Source organism: Epinephelus moara, chromosome 9 (assembly GCF_006386435.1).
Source record: "Epinephelus moara isolate mb chromosome 9, YSFRI_EMoa_1.0, whole genome shotgun sequence".
Taxonomy (NCBI): Eukaryota; Metazoa; Chordata; class Actinopteri; order Perciformes; family Serranidae; genus Epinephelus; species Epinephelus moara.
In genome coordinates this window covers 20804498-20829061 of record NC_065514.1, presented here as the reverse complement: position 1 = coordinate 20829061, position 24564 = coordinate 20804498, and the positions used below count along the sequence as shown (strand labels likewise).

General features: G+C 42.5%; 1 protein-coding gene across 3 annotated transcripts in view; it reads left to right on the top strand.

Moving 5' to 3' along the window:
• The window catches only part of unc5cb (unc-5 netrin receptor Cb), a 146048-nt gene that overhangs the window by 65421 nt on the left and 56063 nt on the right, over window positions 1-24564 (top strand). For all 3 annotated transcript variants that reach the window (XM_050052914.1, XM_050052913.1, XM_050052915.1), the window contains exon 2: window positions 14663-14893. In XM_050052914.1, the coding sequence (XP_049908871.1) occupies window positions 14663-14893 (231 nt within the window). The remainder of the gene's footprint in view (window positions 1-14662; window positions 14894-24564) is intronic.

Genomic DNA, 24564 nt, shown 5'->3' with positions numbered 1-24564 from the left:
TATGATTTTTATGATTGTGAATGCGAGCTGCATATCAAGTGTTCTCAGGAGTGCAGATCCTATATGAGGAGTTGCATTAATTATTGTTTTAATTCATGGGAAAATATGTCTGCAGATAAACCAGCTCGGCCTGCTGCATGTGTGCAAGAGCGATCATTCCTGCTCTTCACCAGCAACATTAAAGGGTGATTCTTCAAGTATTGTAATGTGTGTGTCTCTGTTTTTTTTCCACACTTACTTGGCACCAAAAGGATCATACAGCAAAAAATTAAATGATAGCTCAGTCATGATTTGTATTACATAAAGTGTGGTCTTTTATGTGTGGTTTTTGATGCACTTCCTTTGTCCCTGAGCCAGATCTTGGACACGCAACCCTGCTAATTTTGTATTAACACTGATCTAAGATTAACTTCAAATACAAGTGACACATAAATACCCATTTTAATGAAGTGTATCATGTGTTGTAAGATATACTGGTGTTTTATGTCTTTTATGTATAAAAAAGTTGCTTGGGGTGCTGTCATGTCCATCATACTGTACGAAATGTACATTTCTTTAGAGTTTTTATACTTGGTGTCCACAGCAATAGTCACATGACAGGTGAGCACATGGCTGGAGGACAGTTATCCCAATGGAGGGAACTCAAATGAGCTGATATCAAGGTAAATTTGATTACTGGCTGTCATTTCCAAACAGCTTATGTTTCATTTGAATGCACAAATAATAAGAAAAACAACATTTAATACTGTGCATTTTGTGTGTATTTAATGCTGATGCTAAAACAGACATTAGCAAGCCAACACATCGTGATTTTATTTTAGAAATGGGACATAATGTCGTTTCTACAACAGTCATTTCCATCACTTTGTTTATTGTGATTGAAAAGACAATGCCAGTGTTGTATTACTGACAATATTTTACTGCTAAATTTCTCCAAATATGTGATTTTCTAAATGTTTCCAGACCAAAATGGACCATAATGTGACAGTCATGATAAGAACCAACAATCAGGTCTTTGAGGGTACAATAAAAATGCATTACTTTTGCGTTTACACTGTGAAAGACCATCTGATTTGTTCGGGACAGCTGTCAGACTTTGCAAAACAGTCTGTTCAGAAACAGTCTGATGACCAATCAGCTGGACAGCGAAGCTTGTTAACGTACAGTAACACCGGCTAGATTCATCCATGTTTTTGCTACGGCGAATTGCTCCAGTATTCTCAACAGGAATGCTGTCATGTTTTTTTGCAGAGCCCCCATGCAATGCGCTCTACACAGTAAGTAAAGAATTAGCATGTTGTACAACAGCGGGCTTGTGTAACAGTATTAAGATTTTAACAGCATTACAGCCATATCTAACACTTGAGCTGTTGGGCTCAAAGCAGCATAATAAATTGCTGGAAAAGCGGATAGAGTTTGTGTTTTGCTTGTATTTTGCATTTGCGGTGCCACGTGCATGCGTGTATGTATGCGTGTGTGTGCGTGCGTGCATGTCATAACCCTCAGGGCCAGATATGGAGTCATGTCTATTAGCTGGCTATTGCGGCCGGGGTCTTGTTTTTATTATCAGCATCATAACGGTGGTGTGTGTGTGCCCTTTAATATATCACCTCCTGCTCTCCCTCTACTGATCCTGGGGCTAAGATTTATGATTCTGCATTACATCTGCCTTGTCACATTAATTCAGCCATCACACACAGACACATGTACACGCACGCAAACACATACCTCCCCCACCCCACCCTACCCCACCTCACACACACACACACACACACAGTCACACCGTCAAAGCCTGCATTAGGGCATACACCCATGTTTGGTGTATTACAGCGTACAGTAAATCCTGATCTTCCTATTTCCCATCACATCTGAGGTATTTAGTAGATGGCTGCAGGTTCCTGTACTCAGCTCAGTAGCAGGGTTGGGAACACAGGGGAGGACACGGTTCTCGTGAGAGGGAGCATTTAAAGGAAAAAGAGAACTTCCCAAAGCATTGTATATGCCTTTTCATGGTTTCCCACCTTGCAATTTGATTGACGAGATGGTGAGAATGAGATTTAGGAGGTTGATGTGAGTATGGAGGCTGTGCATGGGTGTGTGTGCATGTGTGTGTCTCAGGAGATTAAGCAGGCAGCCAGATTCAGTGACAGACATGGAGAATAGACTGTGCTCTGGGGACTGTGTCTCACACATTCTGACACACTTCCAGTCTGTAGTGTCCTTCAGATAAAGTGCTGCCAGGGATTTTTTTGTGTGTGTGTGAGGAGGGTTGGACATTTGAGTGCTTCAGGATATATATATATATGTGTGAGTGAAGTGTGCGTACATATGTAGGGGGTGGCACATACTCCTCTGCATAATGGCATTCTTGTATTGAGAACACATTATAAAGGACTGACAGGATAATTGGCCATTCTTGCTGTCATTTGGCGTGACAATTATTATCGGCATCATCCATACGTACATCTACAGTATGTGTCATGTGTTTGTGTGTATATCTTCTCTAGCCTTGCCTAGGTGTATGAAAATATGCAATATTACAGTAAACCTACTGTATATGTCTCTGCCTCTGCTGGTGTCACTGCTGTGTGCATGAAGAGAAAGATTCTAACTTAAGTAAAAGTATCTGTATTGTAATAGAATAATGGTCTATTCGATTTAAAAGTCCTGAAAGTGCTAAAAGTTTAAGTTAAAAATAAATGCGTTGCCATGAAAATGCAACATGTCAACATACGGTGATAATGGCTGGGGGTACAAAATAAAACCGGCTGCATGTTTTCTCAGTTGTTGTGCAGGAGCACTGCAACTCAAATCAGCTGAGTTGCAAAAGGCGAAGTAGCACACCAAGTGTGTTATTTTCAAAGCTGAGATAAAATGTTGGCTGGTGATAATTGCCTTAAAGGGTAGGTTCACATTTTTTTATAAGTCAGCCTTAATACAACACATAAATTTGTCTAAAATAGCATTTTGCATTCACCAAGGCAAGGCTAGAAGAGAAATAATCACGTAAACATAAATATGTTAAAAATGTAAACCTATTTAGTATTATCATTTATTTTATATTTGTTTTTATTATATTTGGCAAATTTTATTTAAGGCATTTTTTGGCATATATGCTGTAATAGGGAGAGAAAGACACAGGAAAGGCGAGGGAGAGGGAGGGGATGACATCCTGTAAAGGCCCCGGGCCGGGCCACTGTGGTGAGGGCTTAGTACTAATGGTACGTGCTCAACCCACTGAGCTTCCAGCATAGGTGTAGATTTAAGGTGGGACACAGGGGGCACGTCCCTCTCGGTATTTTGAACATGTGCATTGTCCCCTACTTTCATTCTATCAAAATTTAAGACATTTACACTATAGATTGATGCAGATACTAGAATAGGGTTTGACCCCCTGTTTTGTGGTGCGTTCGTTTTGTGTTGACAACAGTTTTTGCATTCTAGTTGACAATGGTGGACACGTCGGAAAAAAACATGGACGTTACCGTTCTACCGTTGGGCTAGCTGTAGCCACTGTTAGCAATATCAGTAGATAACAACGTTCTATGTGGTGTTTTGCACATACAGCGTAGCAACATGCCCATGGATAAAGATTGAACAGTACTATGGGTATGGCTGACCTAATGTAAAACAAATAAGATAAAATTGCTATAAACAGTACTTTAGCAGAGTGTTTACTCACTATGTATGTGACTGGCAGCCATCTTGAATTGATAAGTCGGGGTTGATGCAGTTGCTCCGAGTTTCTGAGCTGGAGATCCGATCTCAGGGTGTGTTCGACTTTAAACTTGTGAAAATGTTTATGACATCATCAGTTCCATATGATTACTAGACTGTACAATAGGGATGGGTTTTGTTGGATCAGAGGCATACAGAGGGTAGTGTATCATGTTTTTACAACTGTATCTATGGTTTATTGCATTTTGTATGACTTTAAATACCAATTAAAAGACCTTGAGCAGAAAAAAAATGTAAACTGTACTTCACACCTCTGCAGCCTTGTGTGAGTAAGGCTGATGAGCTTGAGGGTTGTAATTTGACACAGAAAATGAATTAGTTATCGCTAATTTTCTGCGATGTTTAGCCCTCCTCCAGTTTGCAGAGTGCCTGCAGGGTTGGTGAATGGCTCAATGACTGGTGAGAGATTTTTCCAGCTGTCTCTTTGAATATGTTTCGTTGTCATTTTCATCGTTGGTTCAAATCAGACACTATAGTATGACACGTATGTGCAGCTGTACACCAGACATAGATAAAGTGTCAGGCAGTGTCTTTTTTGGGCCTTCTGTTACAGGATGATGTCAAGTTTTAAGTATTGACATACCCTGTCAAATATGATTGGAACAGTTTTGAACACCTCTTTACATTCACAATTACTGTCTGGAGTTTATTCTGTTTGTGTAATAGTGATGGAGTTTATGGTGAGCTCAGATTTTTGATGAGATGGTCCCGTGTTCCTAGTGTCGTCTTTCTGTTTGTATGTTTTGCATTCTGATCTTTTGGCCTTTCACTGGTGGCAGAACGGGGCTGCCCGCTGCTCTGGGCCAATTAGCCAAAGTAGAGGCATCGCATCAAGCCATTGGGCACAGTGAGGGGTCAGAGAGTGCGACACGTCTCCTCTGACAAGACCCGCTCCACTCCACAGCTCGCCGGTCGGTATGGGGTAGGGTGATGGCCCTGTCTGGCTTTGGGCACCCAGGGGTTTGACGTGTGACAAGTGAATGGGCATGCCAGGTTTTGCTAAAAGGACCAGTCGTTATGACTGCAAGTGAAGTGAAGCAAGAGGCTTCTGTATGCAATGACTGCCTTAAAACTGTGTTAAAGTGTTTGTGCATCACTGGATGTGTGTGTTTGGCAAGCAGTGGGTGGGCGGGGAGGCACAGGGGCATGACACATATTCATATTGACACCTGTCATTGAGGCCTTGAAGCATAAAGACAGCAAACACAAAACCTGCATGAAGTTAATTGGGGTTTGAATCGGGATCGCCTGTGTTTGATGCCCTGTTCTACCTCTTTGGAAGGTGTTAGGTCGGACCCCCTGCTCGTTCCTTGCACCCCTTTCCCTTGCTTGTCTCTCCCGCGGACTCGACTCAAAGAGGGATGTCTGCGCTGCACCGTACTCCACCGTAAATTAGTCCCGGGTGGTGACATGGTGCTTGCTGGGTAATTTGGACAATGGGGCGTTTGACAGCTCACCCATCACAGCTACAGCGCCCCAGGGAGCCACTACTCCTCTTGAGCTTTTCTCTCTCTCCTTGCGCTCTCCTCTCCTCCCTCGGTGCTGATGGAGTGACTCTCTAAGTAGCAGCATCATTCTCCAATCAACCACCAAAATGGCTTTTCATCCAGGAGGGAGCAAATGGGGAGGGGTGGGGGTGGGGGAGGGGGGGAGGGGGGGTAATATACAGTGCAGAGAGAAGGTTGAAAAACCATAACTGCTGGAGAGTGAGCAGAAAAACATTTAGACAAGCGGCAGGAAAACAGAGATTGTGAATAAGAGCGATAAAATAACAACATTCCAAAAAGGGAATAAATAGAAAAAGACCTTACTAAGTCATGCATTAAAAAGCTTTAAATTAATAGCCACTTTAAGGAGATGATACCCTAGATATGATATATAAACCAGCGAAATGCATTATAATTGCTAGCGATAATTGCTTGTGCATCAAAGCAATGTGACCTTTGCTCCTCTTAGATGAAAGACTCTCACCATCTTCACACATCGTCTTCACTCCTGGACATTTTAAGCAGTTGAACAGACAGTGTTGATGTCAATCCCACTTTGCTGCTATTTTACAAAGATCACCCATGTCAGAGTCATCTCAGCCTCTTTACAGAGTTCTCTTCTGTTAGTTATAGAGTGAAGAAAGTGTCTGCTCATTTCTGGTTATCCAATTTATACGAATAGGACTTTAATTAAATAAATGCAGGCTGGTCTATGTTTATTCCGAAAACCAGTTAATGGGTAAAAATGTGATTCAAAGAAATCTATAATACAAAATCTGATTTTAAAAATGCCGCTTTTCATTTATAAATCCTTTACATTGGCGCATTCTCTCCCCATTTATCTCTATTTTTGCTACCTGGAGAAATGTCCGTGTGTGGGTGGTGTAAAATTTCATAATTTTGATGTATTTTGGGGGTGAAAATTATTTTAAAAATGAGCCTTAATTATCATGATGTTTTGACCTTGCCTGTCCTGGCGCTGTGATGTGACTGGACAGACAGTGGCCAAGGCCTAGCATGACCCTGGCAACCGCCAGCTGCCTCCTGCCAGAGTGCAGCCAGAGAGGACCAAGTGAAGGTCAGGGATAAGGACCAGAGAGAACATGTAAACACCCCCAATGAAAGACATGACTGGCTGCACAAAGACAGCAGCAGAGAAATTGTGCTGTGCTGTGAAACTGATTAACTTAATGACTGGTTTTACTTTATGTTGTTTTTATATGAGATTCTCCTCTCCTCTCTGACTTTTTAATAACCTAAGGTCACCACAGGAGACGGATAAAGGGAGAAGGGAAAACACGGGGTAGCGTTTATAATGTGAATGTCCATTTCTTAGTAGATAGATTTAAAATGCTTATCTCCGGGCCCACTCCTCCGCACCACGACTGCTTTCTTTTCAGCAGTGTGTTTGCACTTTACCGCAGTAGGCTAAATCAATTTGTCCAGATTCATTTTTCCAATTACATCACATACTCTGGTAAAGATAAGACCAATGAATTGGACCGCTCTATAATGCCCTGATTGAATTATTCATCCAGTTTATTTGGCGGCTTTAGTGTGCGAGGGCTCTCTCCAGGTCATTGTGATTCCGCCCCGCGATGGAACGACTATGAGCTGTGAACTGATTGGGAGGTTAATGTCGGAGCCACCTGACTTTTAACTTTAAGGACTGTCAGCTTGTTTTTCTCTTAACTTCTCCTCCCCTGCTAGGCTGTGTGATGGCAGGATTCCCCTGAGATGAAATATGAGTGTGCTTAGCACGCCCCAGCAGAGAGGCTCAGATAGGACAGGGCGAGGGAGGGGTCACTGGCCCCGAACAGTAATCAATAAATACCTGCTGCAGCCAAGCGTTAGATGGGGCCCTGCAGACAATGTGTGTAGACACATTAGTGTATATAAAGCACTTGGCTGGAAAGAGACATTAGAGTGGATGTAAGCCTAGGCCCACTTTGCCTGTTTCTCATGAAGCTTCTAAAGGATTCTGCTTTTAAAACAACAGCCATACATATTGATTAAAGCCTCTGGGATGTATGGGTCCAATACTAACAAGTATTGACCAGAAGAGGTCGTTACCATTGATTTATGTTCACTCAATATAATGGGTAGGTGTGCTCAAAGCACATTTATAGGTAGATCTGATTGACAGTCTATTTATCCTGCTTCAATTGACATGACAGCTGAGTGGTTTATTATTCTGCTTGACCACTCAGCTGCAAACCACCTCTTGTCCTTCCCCATTGCAGCATAGCAAAACATTGGCTAGTAAAACTCCCCGTTGTCTGCCTATCTGGCCGGCCACTTACCGATCTTTCTCTCTATCTGGAGAGGGAATGTATACAAGAGTGATGAGGAGGGTGAGTGGAAAGAAAAGTGAAGAGGGAGAAGGCGAGAGGGGACAGCGAGGAGGGTGAGGACGATAAATAGGAATAAAACAGGAATGAAGAGGGAGAAGATTTATGCCAGTGTTCATCCTCGTTCATGCTTGACTCTCCCCTGATTGAAGGGAAACATTGGCCCCACTGATACAGCGCTTTCCTTTGGACAATAAATCTACGCGAGTACAGATAGAATAGAGAGAGCTTATCTTGCGCCGTGGTGTCAGAGCCTGGCATTCAAAAGCTGTTATCACAGACTCTCACATACAATATATAGCATGAGAAATACAGTCTTACAAATATTCAGCGTAGGCGTACAGTACAGGAAAACAGGTGCTAGATTCACTATAGTACAGTATATATGGTATATAGAGCATACATGGAGTGCGTGGTGTATAATCTGTAACTGTGGGAATGCATTTCTTTGTGTGTCAATATCATATCTAAGGCTACGTTCATATTGCAAGCAAATGTGGCTCAAATCTGTTTTTTGCTCTCATGTGACACAGATTGGTGGTTTCTAATCAGATCCTGGCCACTTTCATCTGTAGTCCTACTGTAAATCACACATATCCGATCACTGTCCATGTGACTGCTGTGAGAAATACCAGAATTCTTTGGTGTTTTTTCCATACATCCATGGTTTTTTCACGCCATACTTCACTGCGCAGGAGCAGGTCGCTCGCCATGCTGTGTCAGAGCGTTCCATTGAAACTAAAGAAGGCTGCTGCGCTAGGCTGCCGCAGTTGCCAGCCAGTAGAGCCTGACTGTCAGGCGCTTTTTGACGGGGACAGCTTGCCTACATGCCGTGACAGCATTGTCGTGAGGTGGCAACAGAGATATTGGATTGTAGCCCTGGACACATGGATGGATTACTGAACGGGTCTGCTGGGCACAAGCCCTGGGGCCCAAAGTGTTGGAGAGCCCCCTGGCCTTCACATGCACAATGTCACTAAAAGTAACTCATACCAACCAGGAAGCGACTCAAAATGACCTCAAAGTGATGCAAAGGAACTGCAGAGACACAATATAACTACAAAAACAGGTAAAACAACCACAAAGAGCCACAAAATGACAGCAAAGCAACACAAAGCAACCAAAAAAGACATAAAATGGCCTCAAAGAGAATCAAACTGCTACAGAAACAACCACAAAGAGACACAAAACATAAAGACAGTCAGTCTGTCTTGCTCCTGTGTAGGAGAGGTGGTGGGGCCCGTTGTCTCCTAATCCACCCATGCCTGTACATCCTGAGGTTTCAGAGAACAGCTCCTCTGTGAAACCCTCTATGTTGTGGCCCCACCACTCCTGACTCCCCTCCCAGCTGCACCCGCACCTCGGTTACCTCAGAACTACCAGCAGTAGTTGCTTATAGAGCCAGTGGACCGAAAGCCCATTTGTACGACAGCCCATTAACTCGAAAACAAATTCCCTACTACTCTACACACTCTCTCAATCAGAAGCATATGGCTAATTATTATGCAGAATGATGTCATCGGACATTCCTACTATGGCAGTCATCCGGGAGATCGCTGTGTCGTTCATTTTTTCCCCAAATGCCTGTTTTGCAAATGTGACGTTTTTTGCTGTTGTTTCAATGCACGTGTGTGGCGTTACTGGTTGCATGTGAGGAGTTTCAGGGCAGAGATCAGTTCACACTGATGTCAGATATCACACATTTCAAACATGAATGCCAACAGACCTTCCAGACAGGAAGGTCGGATCTGGATAGATAATCAGAATTGAGCATTAAGCCCTGTAATGTGAACTCAGCCTAACTGTCTCTATTTGTCTCTATCTGTATTCATTTATAGTTATTGACTGATTTGGATGATTTGGATGATTTGGATGGGGACCCTGTCTCTAGTGTAACAGCACAGATGGACTCACACTGTTGGTGAATCACTGCACAATAATCTTGTGTGTGCTCTGCCTTGAAATGCTATTTTTTGCTCACTCTAGAGAAATCTACAGAAATCTTTCTAGGTCTCGAGTTGGCACATTTCCAAAACATCTTTCACGGAAAATCGACTTTGGCCTCCCGTTGACACATGACGTCAACAACATGTAAAATTACCAGCATATTTTGGTCTGAAGTGTATTTGTGAAGAGGCGATGAAGGAGCAGATGACGGCCAGGACGCGGCCTGGACATGGACTCAATGCTTAATGCTTTGTGGACACTCCATCATCAGTTTCCACTGTTCTCAGCACAATAGACCTCACTAATGTGACTACGGTATCGATGGTCCAGTAATAGTGGTGTACTGATTGCAGTAGTGAGGAGTAATAATGTTTCAGGAGATACTGCTGTGGCTCATTTTAAGGTATACTTGAACTGCATTTGCTGGGTGATTCTTTTTAAAGCCAGCCGGTGCTCATTTCTAATGGAGACTATTGATGTAAGCTACTCATTAAACCCCTGTTGTGTCCAAGATTCAGTGAGATGATGGTCACCCGGACAACGTTAAAGGAAAATACTGTCAATGCAAACTTGTAGAAAAAATTAAGGAGCACACTGTAGGAAACTTGGAGTTTGGCTAATTGGACAGGTCGTGTGGGTCTTGGCGAGGTGTTTACCGTTTAACGAATAGCCCAAAGTGCAACAGGGTGTAAACTCTAACCTCATACATTTGATGTGAATTTCTGTGTGCTTGTGTCGTGTGCTTGGTGTGGGTGTTGCATACTTCTCATCGCAACAGTTTGTGTATTTATGTAACACAGATATTCTTTTTTTAGCTCAAGATGTGCCTCTTTTTTCTCTTCGAGCTCGATGTGTGTCTTATCTCTGACACTGTGCTTTGATATGTAGCTGTGCCAGTGTTAAGGTCTGACTTTGATTCGCTCATGTCCAAAATGTAATCATCCCTTAATATTGCTACACCCACAGCTACTGGAGTTGACTCAAGCCAAAGAGGGGCTGACTGCCAAGACCCTCTCATACCTCCCATCACTCCCACTTGCTACGCTTGGATTAATTTGATTAATTCATATCCTTCTTTAATTTTTTTTATTTCTCCAAACCGTTTTGCCCTCTACCTGATGAACTCATTGTCAGTGTAAAAAGGCAAATTTCATTCATACATTAACTTTATTTTTGAGGGCAATTTGCAGCTCATTTATCTTCCAAACTTTTTGTAGTTGGGATGTGGGACTGATATAAAATTCAACTAATATTCAATTTGAGTCTTAAAATATTCACTAATAAGACTTACAATATGAATTAGGAAAACTCACCCCAATTACAGAGCAAAATACAATTTGAATAAAAGTGCTGCGAGGACATATTTCATTAAATTTTAAACACTCAATATGGAGGCAAATTTTCTGATTAAAATCAAGCCACAGAATTACAAATGCTCGGAAAAATCCATATTGCATATCAAACAGTGGAGACATGCCATATTAATGTTCCTATTAAAGGGATATGGCACTAAAAAGGTAGGGGGAAGTATCTCGCATTTCATATTTTATCTGTACAAGTATGGTAATATGTTCTGCACTTGTTGAGTATTAGGTTTGTGAATATACACACCATAGCTGCGTGTATCCACAAAGATTGCATCATCTTGAACATGGAGATGCTGAAACCTCTAAACTATTTTATCATGAGTTGTCTTCTCATTGCATATGAATGGAGACAGTAGGAGGGGGAGCCAGAAAAAAAGTAATGTTTCTCTTTGAGCTTCTTGTTGCTCTCAGTATTCTGTTCACCAGGGAGTGAGGAGGGAGGTGCTGGGATGCTGGGTGTTGGGTTTTGAGGGAAGGGGGGGTGATTGGAAGGAGTCAGGGTCTTTCATTTTGTCACGTGGTGTCTTTTTTCATTTCTGGGCTGATTTTTCACTGGAGGGCTAGTTCCATTCACTTGAATTTATTATTTCTTGCACTGAGGAAGTTGATGAATTCGAATATCTGTGAGCGAGTTTGTGTGTGTGCCTCTGTGCGCATTAATGCCTGCGCGGGTGTATGTGTGTGCGAGCATGTGAGGCGCGCGTCTCTCTGTGTGTAAGGGAGCGACGCTTTCATGGCTGTTTCAGATCTCTCTGCCTCACAGTTCGACAGAGCAAGGGAGCCAGGAGGGAGAGGGAGATGGAGAGATAATGGGAATGGAGGGTGAAAGAAGGCTAACACAATCTTTAATGAGTTTCCTTGGCTCTCTTTGCCTGTTTCTGGGTCAGGGTCCCCTGGCTGAGGATGTGGGTGGACTGTGGACTGCGGAGCAGAAAAGAACAGACTAAGCTAAGGTCTACTGAAACAGACGTACATTAAAGAGTCATAACCTTCATAAAGACATAAATGGTGGGAAGCTCAACAATAGGGCTGTAACAGTTTGTGTGTTTTAACCAAACCGTCGTGGTCCAGGGGTCATGGTCCGGTTGTGCAGCCACACGCAGAATATGCGGTGTGGAGATTGGTGCACCGACGGTGGAACCAAAGTTCACAAGCAAGAGTTCTGCCTGGAAACTTTTAGCCATACGCTGTTAGCAAGCGGATTGGCATGCAAGTCAGCCACACTATGGTGAGGGTAAATGAAACGGTGGGAGACCTGCCTGTTGGTTCCCAGTCAGCTACAACAGCAATGGAGAGCGAGCTGTGTATGAAGACCTTGACACACCAAAGAGGCATCAAAGAACTAGTGGTGACCAAGGCAGACATTTGCATCACCCCAAGTTGCCTGTGTCTCGGACAGATAGTTGCGTTTGAACATATCGCAAAGACTACAGACTACAGCCCACTAGCATGTACGTTCTGCTCCTCCGTGAGATGAAATAACTCTCCATCCCAGCAGGCAGTGGTAGTCTGTATTTGACTTTACAAAAGGAAAACAGGAAGACCGACAGGACGAACTCAAATGCTAGCTAGAAAGTTAGCACATCAGCAACAAAACCTGATGTTGAAAGCACAAAGGATAATTACCCAAACACAAACATAACGGACCATTTCTGCCAAAGGGCTCAATGGCTAAGAAAATTATCTTACCTAATATAAGTTTTCTTAGATGTCAGGCCCTCTTGACTTCTGTTTCTCTTGTTGTGCACTGAGCTGTACTGCCAATCAGTGTAATTTCATACACCAATGGACTCACCCATCTCCGACCCTGATTCAACATGCTGAATCAGCCAAAGAACAGCTGGCAAGGGCCGACTAGTGATGCCTAGTGCCAGTGGTGCAGGACATGTCACAAAAACTAGGGCGACAGAGACTCAGTGACAGTCGGACATTGACCGACGGCTGACTGTTGGCCTGGTGTGCCCCAAGATGAGGAGGGCGTGTTGGCATCGGTCTACCATTGTAGGGGATGTGATTAGTTGTATTTTGGTATTTTTAATTTCATTGCATAACAGATGCTTTTCAATTTTTATAATGAAAATAGTTTATCAAAGTTTCCAGTGGGTAAAATGCTACCTCAGTCTCCAACAATAGGATTTCTTTGAGATGTCTTTGACTCCTTCCAGTGACGTAGTTCTGATTACATGTGTATGTGCTGACTTTGTCATTGGGAGGAGGAGGAGGAGGAGGAGGAGGAGGAGGAGGAGGGTGGACACGGCTGCCAATCTGCAGACCACTGTTTGAGACCAACAAACAACAAAACCGGTTGTTTTTAGCTCGACATCGTCGGCATACACAAACATACACAAACACTTTCATAACAGCACACAGACAAACCCTCCTCCCTCGTGGTGAGGATGGCTTTGGTCATTTTCTGATTGGCTCCCCCTGCCCTTTCATTTCCTAGCAATCAACTTCAATCTGTGGCAGGTATGGAGGGAGAGATAACATTAGAGAGACATCGTGGGGAGATATCTGCTCAGCCGAGACATTATTTAGTGCTCCCGAAGCATCCAGGAGGCAACCTCTGTCAGACAACAAGGCTCCAGCGTGTCCACACAGGACAGGGAGGCGGGTAGATAGAAGGACATGGAAGAATTACTGATGGGCTGATAAACTCTTTTGTTATCCGAACAGTCTGCCTTCCTGTTTCTGTTCTCCTGTGCTATGTTTCTGTCTGTCTGCCCAACTCCATTTCGATGTCTCAATCTATGTCTGTCTGGCTGAGTTACTCTCACCGTCTCTCTCCGTTCTCCCTCCCTGCCTCACTCACCTTCTGTTTCCCACTGTATCTCTGTCTCTATTACTGTGCCTTCTTTCTTTCACACTTGTGAATAATTGATGTCTACCGGTTCGATGGTAAGAATAGAACAGTTCTGGAGGTGACAAATGGGGTGGCGAATAGGCTTCATCCTCCTCTCTTCAAAGAGTTAGAAAGTTAGCCGTGCTTGCTTGTGGGCGTGTATGCCCATATATTTGTGTGCTTGCGATGTTTGTGGCACTGTGAGCGTTTTGTTCACGTTTGTGTGTGAGTGAGGGAGCGCGCGCACACACACAGTTGTGTGTATGTGATTTAAGACAGGGAGATGAAAGGGAGTTGTAATTACAGGGAAGCGTATCTGTCTACTGCAGAAGTATCCGAGGAATGGCACAAACTGGGCCAAAAGCCTGAGGTCATTAGATCTGCTGCATGTGTGTGTGCATGTGTTCATGTGTCTGTGAGCTAGTGTGTGTGTGTGTGTGTGTGAGAGAGACAAAAGCAAAGAGAAAGAGAGGGAGAGAAAATGGAAGACAGAGAGAGATCAGCTTATAACTTCAGTTCCTCAGAGTCAACCTCTGAACTCTGCTTCTCATTATTGGCTCTGCCTCTCTGTCGTTTCTCAGCAGTAGCTGCTTGTGGTTAGACCAAGCAAGGCCCGATTTCTGTAAATCCATGCAGCCTTATTGCCTGAGAGGAATCCCAGAATTTCCTGCGCTCTAAAATACACTTGTGTAAACATTCCAAAATATCAAATGATAGGGATTTCACTGTGTGCTGTGCAAATGGATAATCCCATGCAAAGACTGCGGTTATAATACACTGTCCCACTGTCTCTTGTCTGCTTTCTTTTCTCTCCCAACCCATCCTTTCTTTCTCTTTCTGGATCTCTCTGCCTCTGTTCTCAACTTCTCCCTCCCTTCATCTTTCCTTTCATCTCTTCCACTTTCCCTGCCGCCATCTCTCTCTTCACAGTTGAGGATGACTTCATTGGTCTCGGTGATTTGCCGGAAACCTTCCCCTCAGACCCGCCCGAGCCGCTGCCTGTGTTTTTGATGGAACCGGAGGAGGCCTACATAGTCAAGAACAAGCCGGTCAACCTGTACTGCAAGGCCACGCCCGCCACCCAGATCTACTTCAAGTGCAACAGCGAGTGGGTTCATCAGAAGGAGCACACTGTGGAGGAGCGGGTTGACGAGAACTCTGGTCAGTAAAACAGATCAGTTACATACACATTCATCTGTGCATCTAAATCAACTGTCTACTAAGTCTGATTCACATTCACACATTTGAATTTGCAAATGCCATTATGCAGTAAAGATGTTTTTTTAATCAATATAACGAAGAAGGATTTACCTCAAATGTATGTAATGTATTTGATTTCCTACAAAATCCAATACTGTCGGCTAAAATATAATTAATTTTTAATGCTTATGTTTTAGAAACTCAAAGCAGTTGGTTAGGGATTAGTGAAATATCATTTGGGGGTAAAAATTTGGAAGAAATCAATGTTTCCTTGAGGCATTAGACAGGATACATGCATTGCTTTGCTTGCCCAAACATTCACCCTTCCCTTCACCCTATGACTCCTGTGCAATATTAGCAGATCACACTTCCTGGTCTGACAAGAAATGTCGCCAGATGTCATCATTCAGGTAGCAATAAAAGCCCAGTCACCAGAACGGATATGTTACATTCGTGTGGATCATATGTATCACCGACACTTCTAAAATGATGTGGTTCAGATTACACTTATATGACTTTCAGGAGGAGGAGAGGATGGTGAATGACATGACACTCAGATGAAATGGCTGCCAAGCAGCAGTCAGCAGCAGACCACTGTTCAACACGAACAAACAACAGAAGCGGATATTTTAATGACAGCTGTGTGTGTTGCAACAAAACTGTATTTTTAAACTGAGTATTTAATGACACATTTCCAGCTGTGTTAGTGGCAACTGAACCAGGTATTTTAAGCCAAAACATGATGTTTTCCTAACCTAAACTAAGTGGTGTCTGTGCCTAAACACAGAGGTGGGACCAAGTCATTTTTTTGTAGGTCACAATTAAGTTTCAAGTCTTTGCACTCAAGTCCCAAGAACTTTTGAGTCCTAAATAAGTCATAATGTGCTCCTCAACACATGTAATGCCATTTTAATAACAATGCAATGATAAATTAGATTAACCAAAATCATGAAGGCTTTTTTAAAATTTGTAGTTATTTGTTACAAGAAGTTCGTCAGAAGTTGTAGCATTACCATCTAAATTTCAACCTGAACTGCATACTGCAAATTGTTTCTTGCTGACCACTGTGTAGTTTTTTGTTTTTCCAAATGTCGCTCTTTAACGTAAAGTTAGTTCTTCACGGTTCTCTCTTGCTGCTTGATTGGATGCCATCAAATTGGTTAAAGCAAAGTGGATCTCGAGAAATATGTGTTGACTTGCATTAAAAGCATTGATGCAAGTTGATTTAGGAACTGAAAGGAAATTAAATGAATTGTAGCACACTTTTTTATACGTACATTGGGCTTGGGGAAAGGTATCGGTAGCATGGAAATCCAGACTCAAATCTAGAAAGATTTTGAGTCTGGCCCTCACTGATACACCCTTCCTACCCAAGGGGCGGCACTAACTGAGACATTTCAAATGCCGCCGCACGCAATTGGATAGCACGATGGCCAATCAGAGCAAAAAACAAGGTGACGTATTCACTGCATTAAGCCCCATTTGTTTGCCAACCAGTGGGGCTAACTGATATATTATGCTTTTGCTGTATCCCGTCGGCAAAACAGCAAAAACGTCCTGCTCCATCATGTTACGCCCACCCAGAGCCCGCCTCTGTCAGATAGACTGATCTGATTGGTCCGATTGGCGATTCAGTGGGCTCTGCTCATCGGGGCCAGATTCCCGTGCAATGCAAATTCAAATTTGCTAGGGACGGGGCATCTGGATTTCCAGGGTAAGGTATCGGGTATTTTCAAGTCAAAAGGCTCAAATCCAAGTGAAGTCACAAGTCTTTAATGTTGTCTTTAACATATGAAACATACAAATGTAACATATCCATGGTCTGAAGAAACGTACAATGCCAACTCTGGTGATTGGGTTGGCAAATTAGTAGCGTAATAATTTTTTGTAGGAGGTGGGGCTATTTGAAGCACACATACACAAATGCTTACAAAAATATTTGCAGAACACACAATGCTCATCTGCTTATCAATCTTTCAAGCAAGATTCTTTGATCATCGAGTGGCATCTTATGAGCAGAAAAATGCTTGACTTAGAGCATCTCAGTGAGAACATCTTTCCCTTCTTTTGGCATATTAGCACCACAACTTGTGTTGTGTGTGCTTTTGGGTGTGTAGCGCGTGCGCTTATGTACATGTTTGTCAGCATCTAGAGGAAGTAAAGGTAGTGAAGCTCCAGCAGGGTTGTTTTCAACAGAATTCAGCCCCCGAAGGCACCAGAGCCATTACACACAACAGCCCAGCACTGATTGGCTACATTCAGCTGCTGTATTGGAAATTGAGTTCTTTCTGTCGCCCACAGGTACCAATCACATCGCATTTACCCTTTTCATCCCACTGTTTTGCCACACACATGTCTGCATGCTCACACACAGACACACCGACAGCTGCTCCTTCACTTACATTTGAATGTTTAGGCACGTAAGCACACACTTACATACACTTCAAGGGTTGGTAAGCGTTCTCTTGCATGTTGTATCTGAGGTGTTTCATGGAAAATACCTCTCAAGTGCTGTTTTGCCGAACTATATGAAAAACACAGTATTGTTGCGAGCGCAGGTACAAGATACAAAAGCAGATACAAAAGCAGATACAAAAGCAGTGTTGTAGCCAGCACAAATACAAAAGGAGTATTGGAAAAACAACCTGAATCCCAACCTAGAAATCCTTTCATTTTGACCTACTGTACTTTAGGAAGAATACACAGATCTGAGGATGTGTTTCATGGTTATGATTATGACAAAGAAGAAGGTGAAGGTATCAGTGGCTCTTAGCCTTTGTGTCACAAGGTTTTGTGCTAAAAGCATCAACATGGAAAACAACCCACACATCACACACACACCCACTCCACACAGCTATATCCACAGGCTATTTACTGCACTGATATTCATTCATTTATGCCCTCGCGCCCCACACACACAACACCACGAGAGCCTAGTGGATGTGTGTAGCCTCTCTCAGCCCACTCCATTGCTCTCTGATTTCCCCAGATTGACAGAGAAGGAGCACCGATAGAAACTGGCCAGCCTGGTCAATACCACTGATAGTGTAGCCTGAAGAAATTGGATCTCTCCCTCTCTGCCCGCCTCCCTCCCCACCCCCCTGTGTTTCTCTTTCTCTCCCGTCCTGTCTCTATCTCACTTTCATGTTGGCGATAACTTCTGATCTTATGAAAATAAGACGAAATGAGAGATAATGAGATTAAGAGAGAGTGCAAGGGACTGAGCGAGAGTGGGGACAGAAACTGTGAATGTCGGTTTTTTAATTAAGGGTGCTGGCTGCATCCATTGTGTCTGATGTTTGACACGCTGGGTTGACAACTGAGGTGCTGTCCATTTTTAATGTGTACACAGGAACAACATTGTGGGCTGTTCGTTTGCATACACCATTAGTGTTTGGCACTAAAAATAGAGTAGTGGTCTTGAAAGGCTTAACTGTAGTTGGACGATGGCTGTTTTGGTCAAATTTAAATCACCCAGTGCCTTTGTACCACTTATTTAATACTGCATAGGACCATTTTTATTGGACAACTTCTGCAACCCAACCCTCCAGGGAGGAGGTTGGGAGAACAGGAGAACATTTTAAAACTTAATAGCTAAACTGACCATTTTAGAGCATTTTGAAACAAAAATCTTAGCTCAAGGGTTTTCAATAGCAGGAAAAGGAAAAAGTGCACACGCTATGACTTTTTTTAGTTTAAGCACATATTTTACTACATTCTCGGAACCCATCGGCTGTATTTGGCATCTGACTTCTGGCAGACGGTGATACAGCCTCTGGGGGAAGACCCCCGATTTTTTGGCATTCCGGTTGATTTGGGCGGAGGAGGCGAATTTCCGTTTCTGACTTCCGTTTCTATATAAGTAAATATGCTGAACCATTGTGATGGATTCAGAGTTTGTAGTGACGCCAATTATGTTCCGCCTCGTTAGTTCACGGCACGGAGTATTTAACCTGGCAACAACTGCAGCCAGCTCAAACGTGAATGGTCAATATCCAAGCGTTTCCAACACTAAAAACCCGCCCTAGATTCCAAGGGAGCCCCGACCCACACTTTCAACGAAGTGGAAGATGAAATTTCCCAGAACACCTTGCAAAGTCAGCAGCTTCGGCAAGTTTTGGAAAACAATTTGTTACTGTATGATCAAAATGTAGGCTATACAAACAACAGATGGTTGGACTAGCTTAAACTCATCAGCAACTCGGTTGCACACAGCGTCAAAATATTTAAACAAATCGACTTACCTGAACAAAATCGACCAGAACTAGAAGACGTCGTAGGCACCTCCTGTTTTCAGCATTTCTTCTCCGTTGATTCATCAGACAGAGAAGAATAAACATAACACACTCCGCAACACAAGCGCTGGAGCCGGCATTTTCAAACCTGAATGACTACCGGTATCTTGCGTCGCTACTACGCGTGACGTATGCCTGCGTGTTGGCCACGCCAATTTGCATGAAGTGGTGTCTCATTTCTTAGGGAAATATCTCTACCCTAATATTTCTCACTTCCCTCATCAAGGGTTAGCTGGCAAACAAGGGCACTCAATACCAAGTGGAAGATTTAAGGGGTAGAAACGGGATTGGGCCTATGACTTTTTCTGAGCTTTTTATGACATACTAACACTTTACCAAACTTGTAACAATCAACAGCAATATAGCCTACATACAACTCAAATTTAATTCTAGTTTTCCAATTTTTAATGCATTTGAAAGTAATGAAATAGAGACAAAACAGTGTTTGAAGCTGATTGTACCCACAGCAGCTGAGCAAAGGCTTCTGCTGGGGTACAGTATTGCCACTTCACTGTAATACTAGAAGCAGTAGTAATAACAATGGCAATCTGTTACATATCTGCCTAGCTTTATACAATATTATGTCTCATTAAGGGTGAAATACAGTGCCAATAAAACCTACTCACCCCCCTTTGGAAGCTATCATGTTTCATTGTCTTACAACATTGAATCAAAGTTCATTTAATGTGGCAAAAACTACACAATTAACACAAAATTAAACATTCTTGCAGTGCCCTATGTGCAGGACATCTACTAATATTGCATCCATTAAACACTGACTTGACAGGGGTGAATATTTATTCAAACAAGCACTGTACACTGTGACGCAAATAACAATAATTTCGAAGATGTTTGCGTCATAAAAATTACTTCCCGCTGAAAGCAGTAGTTACCATGCAATCAGCTATAGGGGGCTTGTTTCTCTGATAGCCTTTCCCTGCACAATGTTCTCCACAGCATGAAACGGTTCACCTGCAGCTCTCCACTGCAGCTTTTCAAGAGACCTCACGCAGATGTATTTCCCATCTAAAGGCTTTTTAAATCAATGGATGTGACATGCCATGAGCCACGTGAAGCACACATGACACACGAGCATTGACGCAAAAAGCAGTAGCAGTAGGGAAGTTTTATTTGTGCAAACATGTGGCCACGACCCAGTTTTGCATTAAAACAAGACAACACACATGAAAAGAAGCCACAGATTCAGATCGCATGTACAAAATGTGACTCAGGAGGAGACAAGAGTAAAAAGATTGTATGAAGAAACAAAGCATGACAGCAATTTTTACAAACGGTGCTCTCCGCAGTGATGATTAAGCTTCAGAGACTCACCCTGCTGTCACCTAAACACTGTAGCATTTACACCCCAGTGCTGCAGGCCGCTTATATTCTGTTGTGAGCAAAAAGAGCATTGATCTGAGCAAATGAGCAGCAAATTAATTCTAAGTAGACACAGCCAGTGTAATATACACTGGAGGCATCTTGTCACTCTCTCTGAGATATGAGTTAGAAGATCAAACAGGAGTACTCCTCATCTGGCCAGATAATCAGAGCAGTGACCAATGCCTCCTTTTCTGCCTGACTGCTCCGATCAATAATGTTAGCCAGTGCTAATACTAAGGAGCTAGGCTAGCTCACTTTAATGACCACATTAATAATGAATCATCTCCAATGAGGCGCCCTACTTCAGCCAGCTATTAATTGGGCCTATTGTAGAATCATTTCTACTGCTAATGGCCACATTGACATGTGTGAAGTAGCCCCTCATCGCTGGTCCTGACATGGGCCACGCTTGCTTTGCCCCCCTTGATGGCAAATTGAGTGGAAGTCCGTGTCTGTTTTGTTGTTATCATTGTAATGCTACACGGTGTACTTAAAGCTACTAGCTGAGCAAACACATGAAGTCACTGGATGAGGTCAGCAGGCTCAGTTCAGAGCTTTGCTCTTCTGCTAGAGTGATCCTTCTGATGTGTTTCAAGTGCAACACGTCAGTATAGTTTAATCCTGCTTTACTAATAGCAATGAAGTCATGAATGACTCTTGAAGTAGACTTAGAGCTGGTCGTCATCACCACTTGAGGCTGTCGTACGATGCAGAGGGCTTATGCTAACAACATCAGACAGATAATACACCACTATAGAAACTTATTCTAAACAGTCTGGAGCACAGACAGAGAAAAAATTAACAGATTCTTCCGCATGTTTTACACCCTCAGAGAATTCATATCTTCTTATTGTTTCCACTATTGATTTTCCCTCTCTCACTCTGTGTGTGATATCCTCACATCCATCATATCTATCCGTGACATCCTCAAACTAACAATACGCATCCTCTCAGACACATTGGCATACAGTGCAGACAACCACACACGCACACCCTCGGACGCATGTGGACACACACATGCATGCAGAAGCAAATGCGCGCACAACAGACGCGGCTGTTCCTCTGCCTGTCGGCACACTGTGTAAATTTTACATGAGAGCTAAGCTGGTGTGTGGGATGTCACTCTGCTTGGTGTGTGTGCCAGAACAAGGAGGCTGTGTGAATGCACTGAACCTGAAGTAAAATGGCATGTTCATTTTTTAACCATCCAGTGCTCTTTGCATTTTTCATTGCTGCTCGAGCAGTAGAGCAGATCCAGAAGCCTTTTCTTTAACAAATTGTGATCATCCTGAACTGGGAGAGGTATAAAAGTCATGGTTATCCACATGCATGAAAAAAGAGTGAGATAAATGTATTCACTGCGAAGATACTATCAGTCTCGTGTTGACAGAAATTGCTGTATCAGTAAGTATTTATTAGGATTTCTATTCTGTTGTAGTAATATGTATGACAGCAGTTAGAATCATTTGTTTGCTTTGTGATACGGACTCTTTCCTGCCACAATGTCTTTGTCATGCAAACTAAACTGAATGAAATGTTTGGGAAAGTAAAGGAACATAACAAGGTAACAAAAAAAAAAAACAAAAAAAAGATTATTGCTAGAATTTTCTTAGAAGTCTGTTGCAGTGAGCTCGCACAAATTACACAACACTGATTTGTCAAAACTCAATTTTAGATTACTGGAAAAGGTTCACAGAATGATTCAGAAAGGTCCTTTTTATCTCTCGTTCAGCAGGTAGTGAACCACTAAGCAATGAATTAGATTTTAGGCCAAGATTGGGTTACTGATTGAACGGAAATTGGGAACAACGATGAGTCACTGATCTGTCTGTGACACAAGTTCAAGGCAGCACACGATAATGATGTCACATCGACAGCACACGGCATCTTAGGTAAGCTCTATGGGTAGGCTTGGTTAAAAATAAATAACATGTAGGGCAACTGGTTAAATATGCAGTATGTCACAGTATGTGCTTGCCACAGGGCCAAAAATACAGCTGAAGTTATGCAAACAATAATAAGAAAGTCTGATTAAGGTACATTTAAAAAGGTTGGTAACGTTATTCCTGGTATTCCTTGCTACTGTACAAGGAACACCAAAACAAATGCACTTAATACATTAGCTGCTGCTGTACTGTCTCTATAGGGCACATGTTTCAGCACTTGTGTGGTAGCTTAGCATACTCCTTTTAGCAATCTAGTGTTCTTGTAGTAACGTTACATCTGGCGGACTCCAAATGTCTCCCACGGAAGAGAAAGAGAGAATTGTGTTTCCTTTTATTAGCAGCTGGAAGTAACAAAATATTTCACCATGTCAACATCTTACCAAGTAAAATATGTGGATTTTTACTTTTTACAGTATAAAGCTGTGGTTTTTGGCACATAATGTGATAGACAATATTGATTTAAGATACCATTCTTTAAAGAATCAGCAGAATCTCTGCAGAGGTGTCGCTGGTATTCTCCAGCCACAGATTCAGTCACCATGTGGGCTCGGTGATTAGCCCCAACATCAAAAGCTTAAGACTCCTTGCTTGTTGTTGTTTTTCTGTTATCCCTAATTAACTCATCTTAAGCCTCCTCCTTCTCTCAGTCATTTTCTAGTATCAAAAACCGAATGAATAAGGAGATACCATGCTTAAATAAAGAGAAGTCAAACAGTTGACTTACTAACTATCAACACTAGACTAGTTAAAGTCGACTCACTAACTGAAACATTACATCACACCTATGTTTGGATCAGCTCCAGTTTAGTGCTCAGTACTTTTGGCCTTTTGACAACGCATCATTAATTCCACAACTGTCCCCTGTTTGAATTGGCATGCAGCGTGCAGCCCTTTTAATTTGTGTCTCCTCGAGAGACAGCAGCCTCACCATTGTTTTTGAATTAGCAGTTAATGGTGTGAACTAAGGATAGAGTGTTGGGGGTATTTGGCAAACTTTAGCCATCAGAATTCGTGTAATATTTGGTCATACTAGTAAGTCATGTGGCAGTGACTTAAAACTTCCAGATAGTCTTGGGGTAATTAATGGCAAAAAAAAAAAAAAAAAAAAGGAAGGCAATGTGACTATGCTTTTAACTGCTGAGTACAAAAACAGTGTGCACAAGTCATTAAACTCCATATTGGATGTACTACAACTGCAACAGCAGACTCCCAGTATCTGTCATTATGTCAGCTAACAATAAAAAACAGCTACAGAGCAAGTCATCACCAAAACTGGCTAACTAAAGAGTGAAAAAGCTGCCGGGTCTGATAAATAGTAGTTTGTAATGCTGATGACAGGATATGAATTATGGTAGACAAACAACATAAATCTGTAAATGCATTCTTCCCGGTGGTAATGGTGCAGAGAATGTTCCCTAGGCGCACTGTACAAACGACTTAATTTGAATGTCACGGTCCACTTTTACAGTATTGCTGACCAGGTACACTAGCACGACAGTTCTAGGAAAATGACATCAACATAAGTTTTTTTTCCATTGGGCTGCACAACACCCACATTTAAACATACCTAACAGAGTAGCACTTTGGGAATGAGGTGGCGTTGAATCTTCACAGCATAATCTCAGCGTGTTCTTCTGAAGAATCTGTAGAGCTGTTGTCACACTATTTAGCTGATGTGTCCTGTAAACATGAAATTCAGGTGATTCTGGAGGCCAGCAGAAATATAGGGACTGTTTAACACATATAGAATAATTACCTTCTCTTAGTATCAACCGTGCACACGTTGGGTTCAGATACTCGTCTCATAATTCCTGAAATGTGCCATCTTGCCATTTCTTATCTTTACACTTCATGATACTCCCATTGTCTTCACAAATATCCATTTCAATCAAAAAAGGATGATGGATGGAGCTGAAATAAGGCATGGCATTGCATGCAAAGCATCTGTAGCTTCGGTGAATGCTCTTGCACCACATTATCCATAAATAAATGCATGCACTCGATTCCT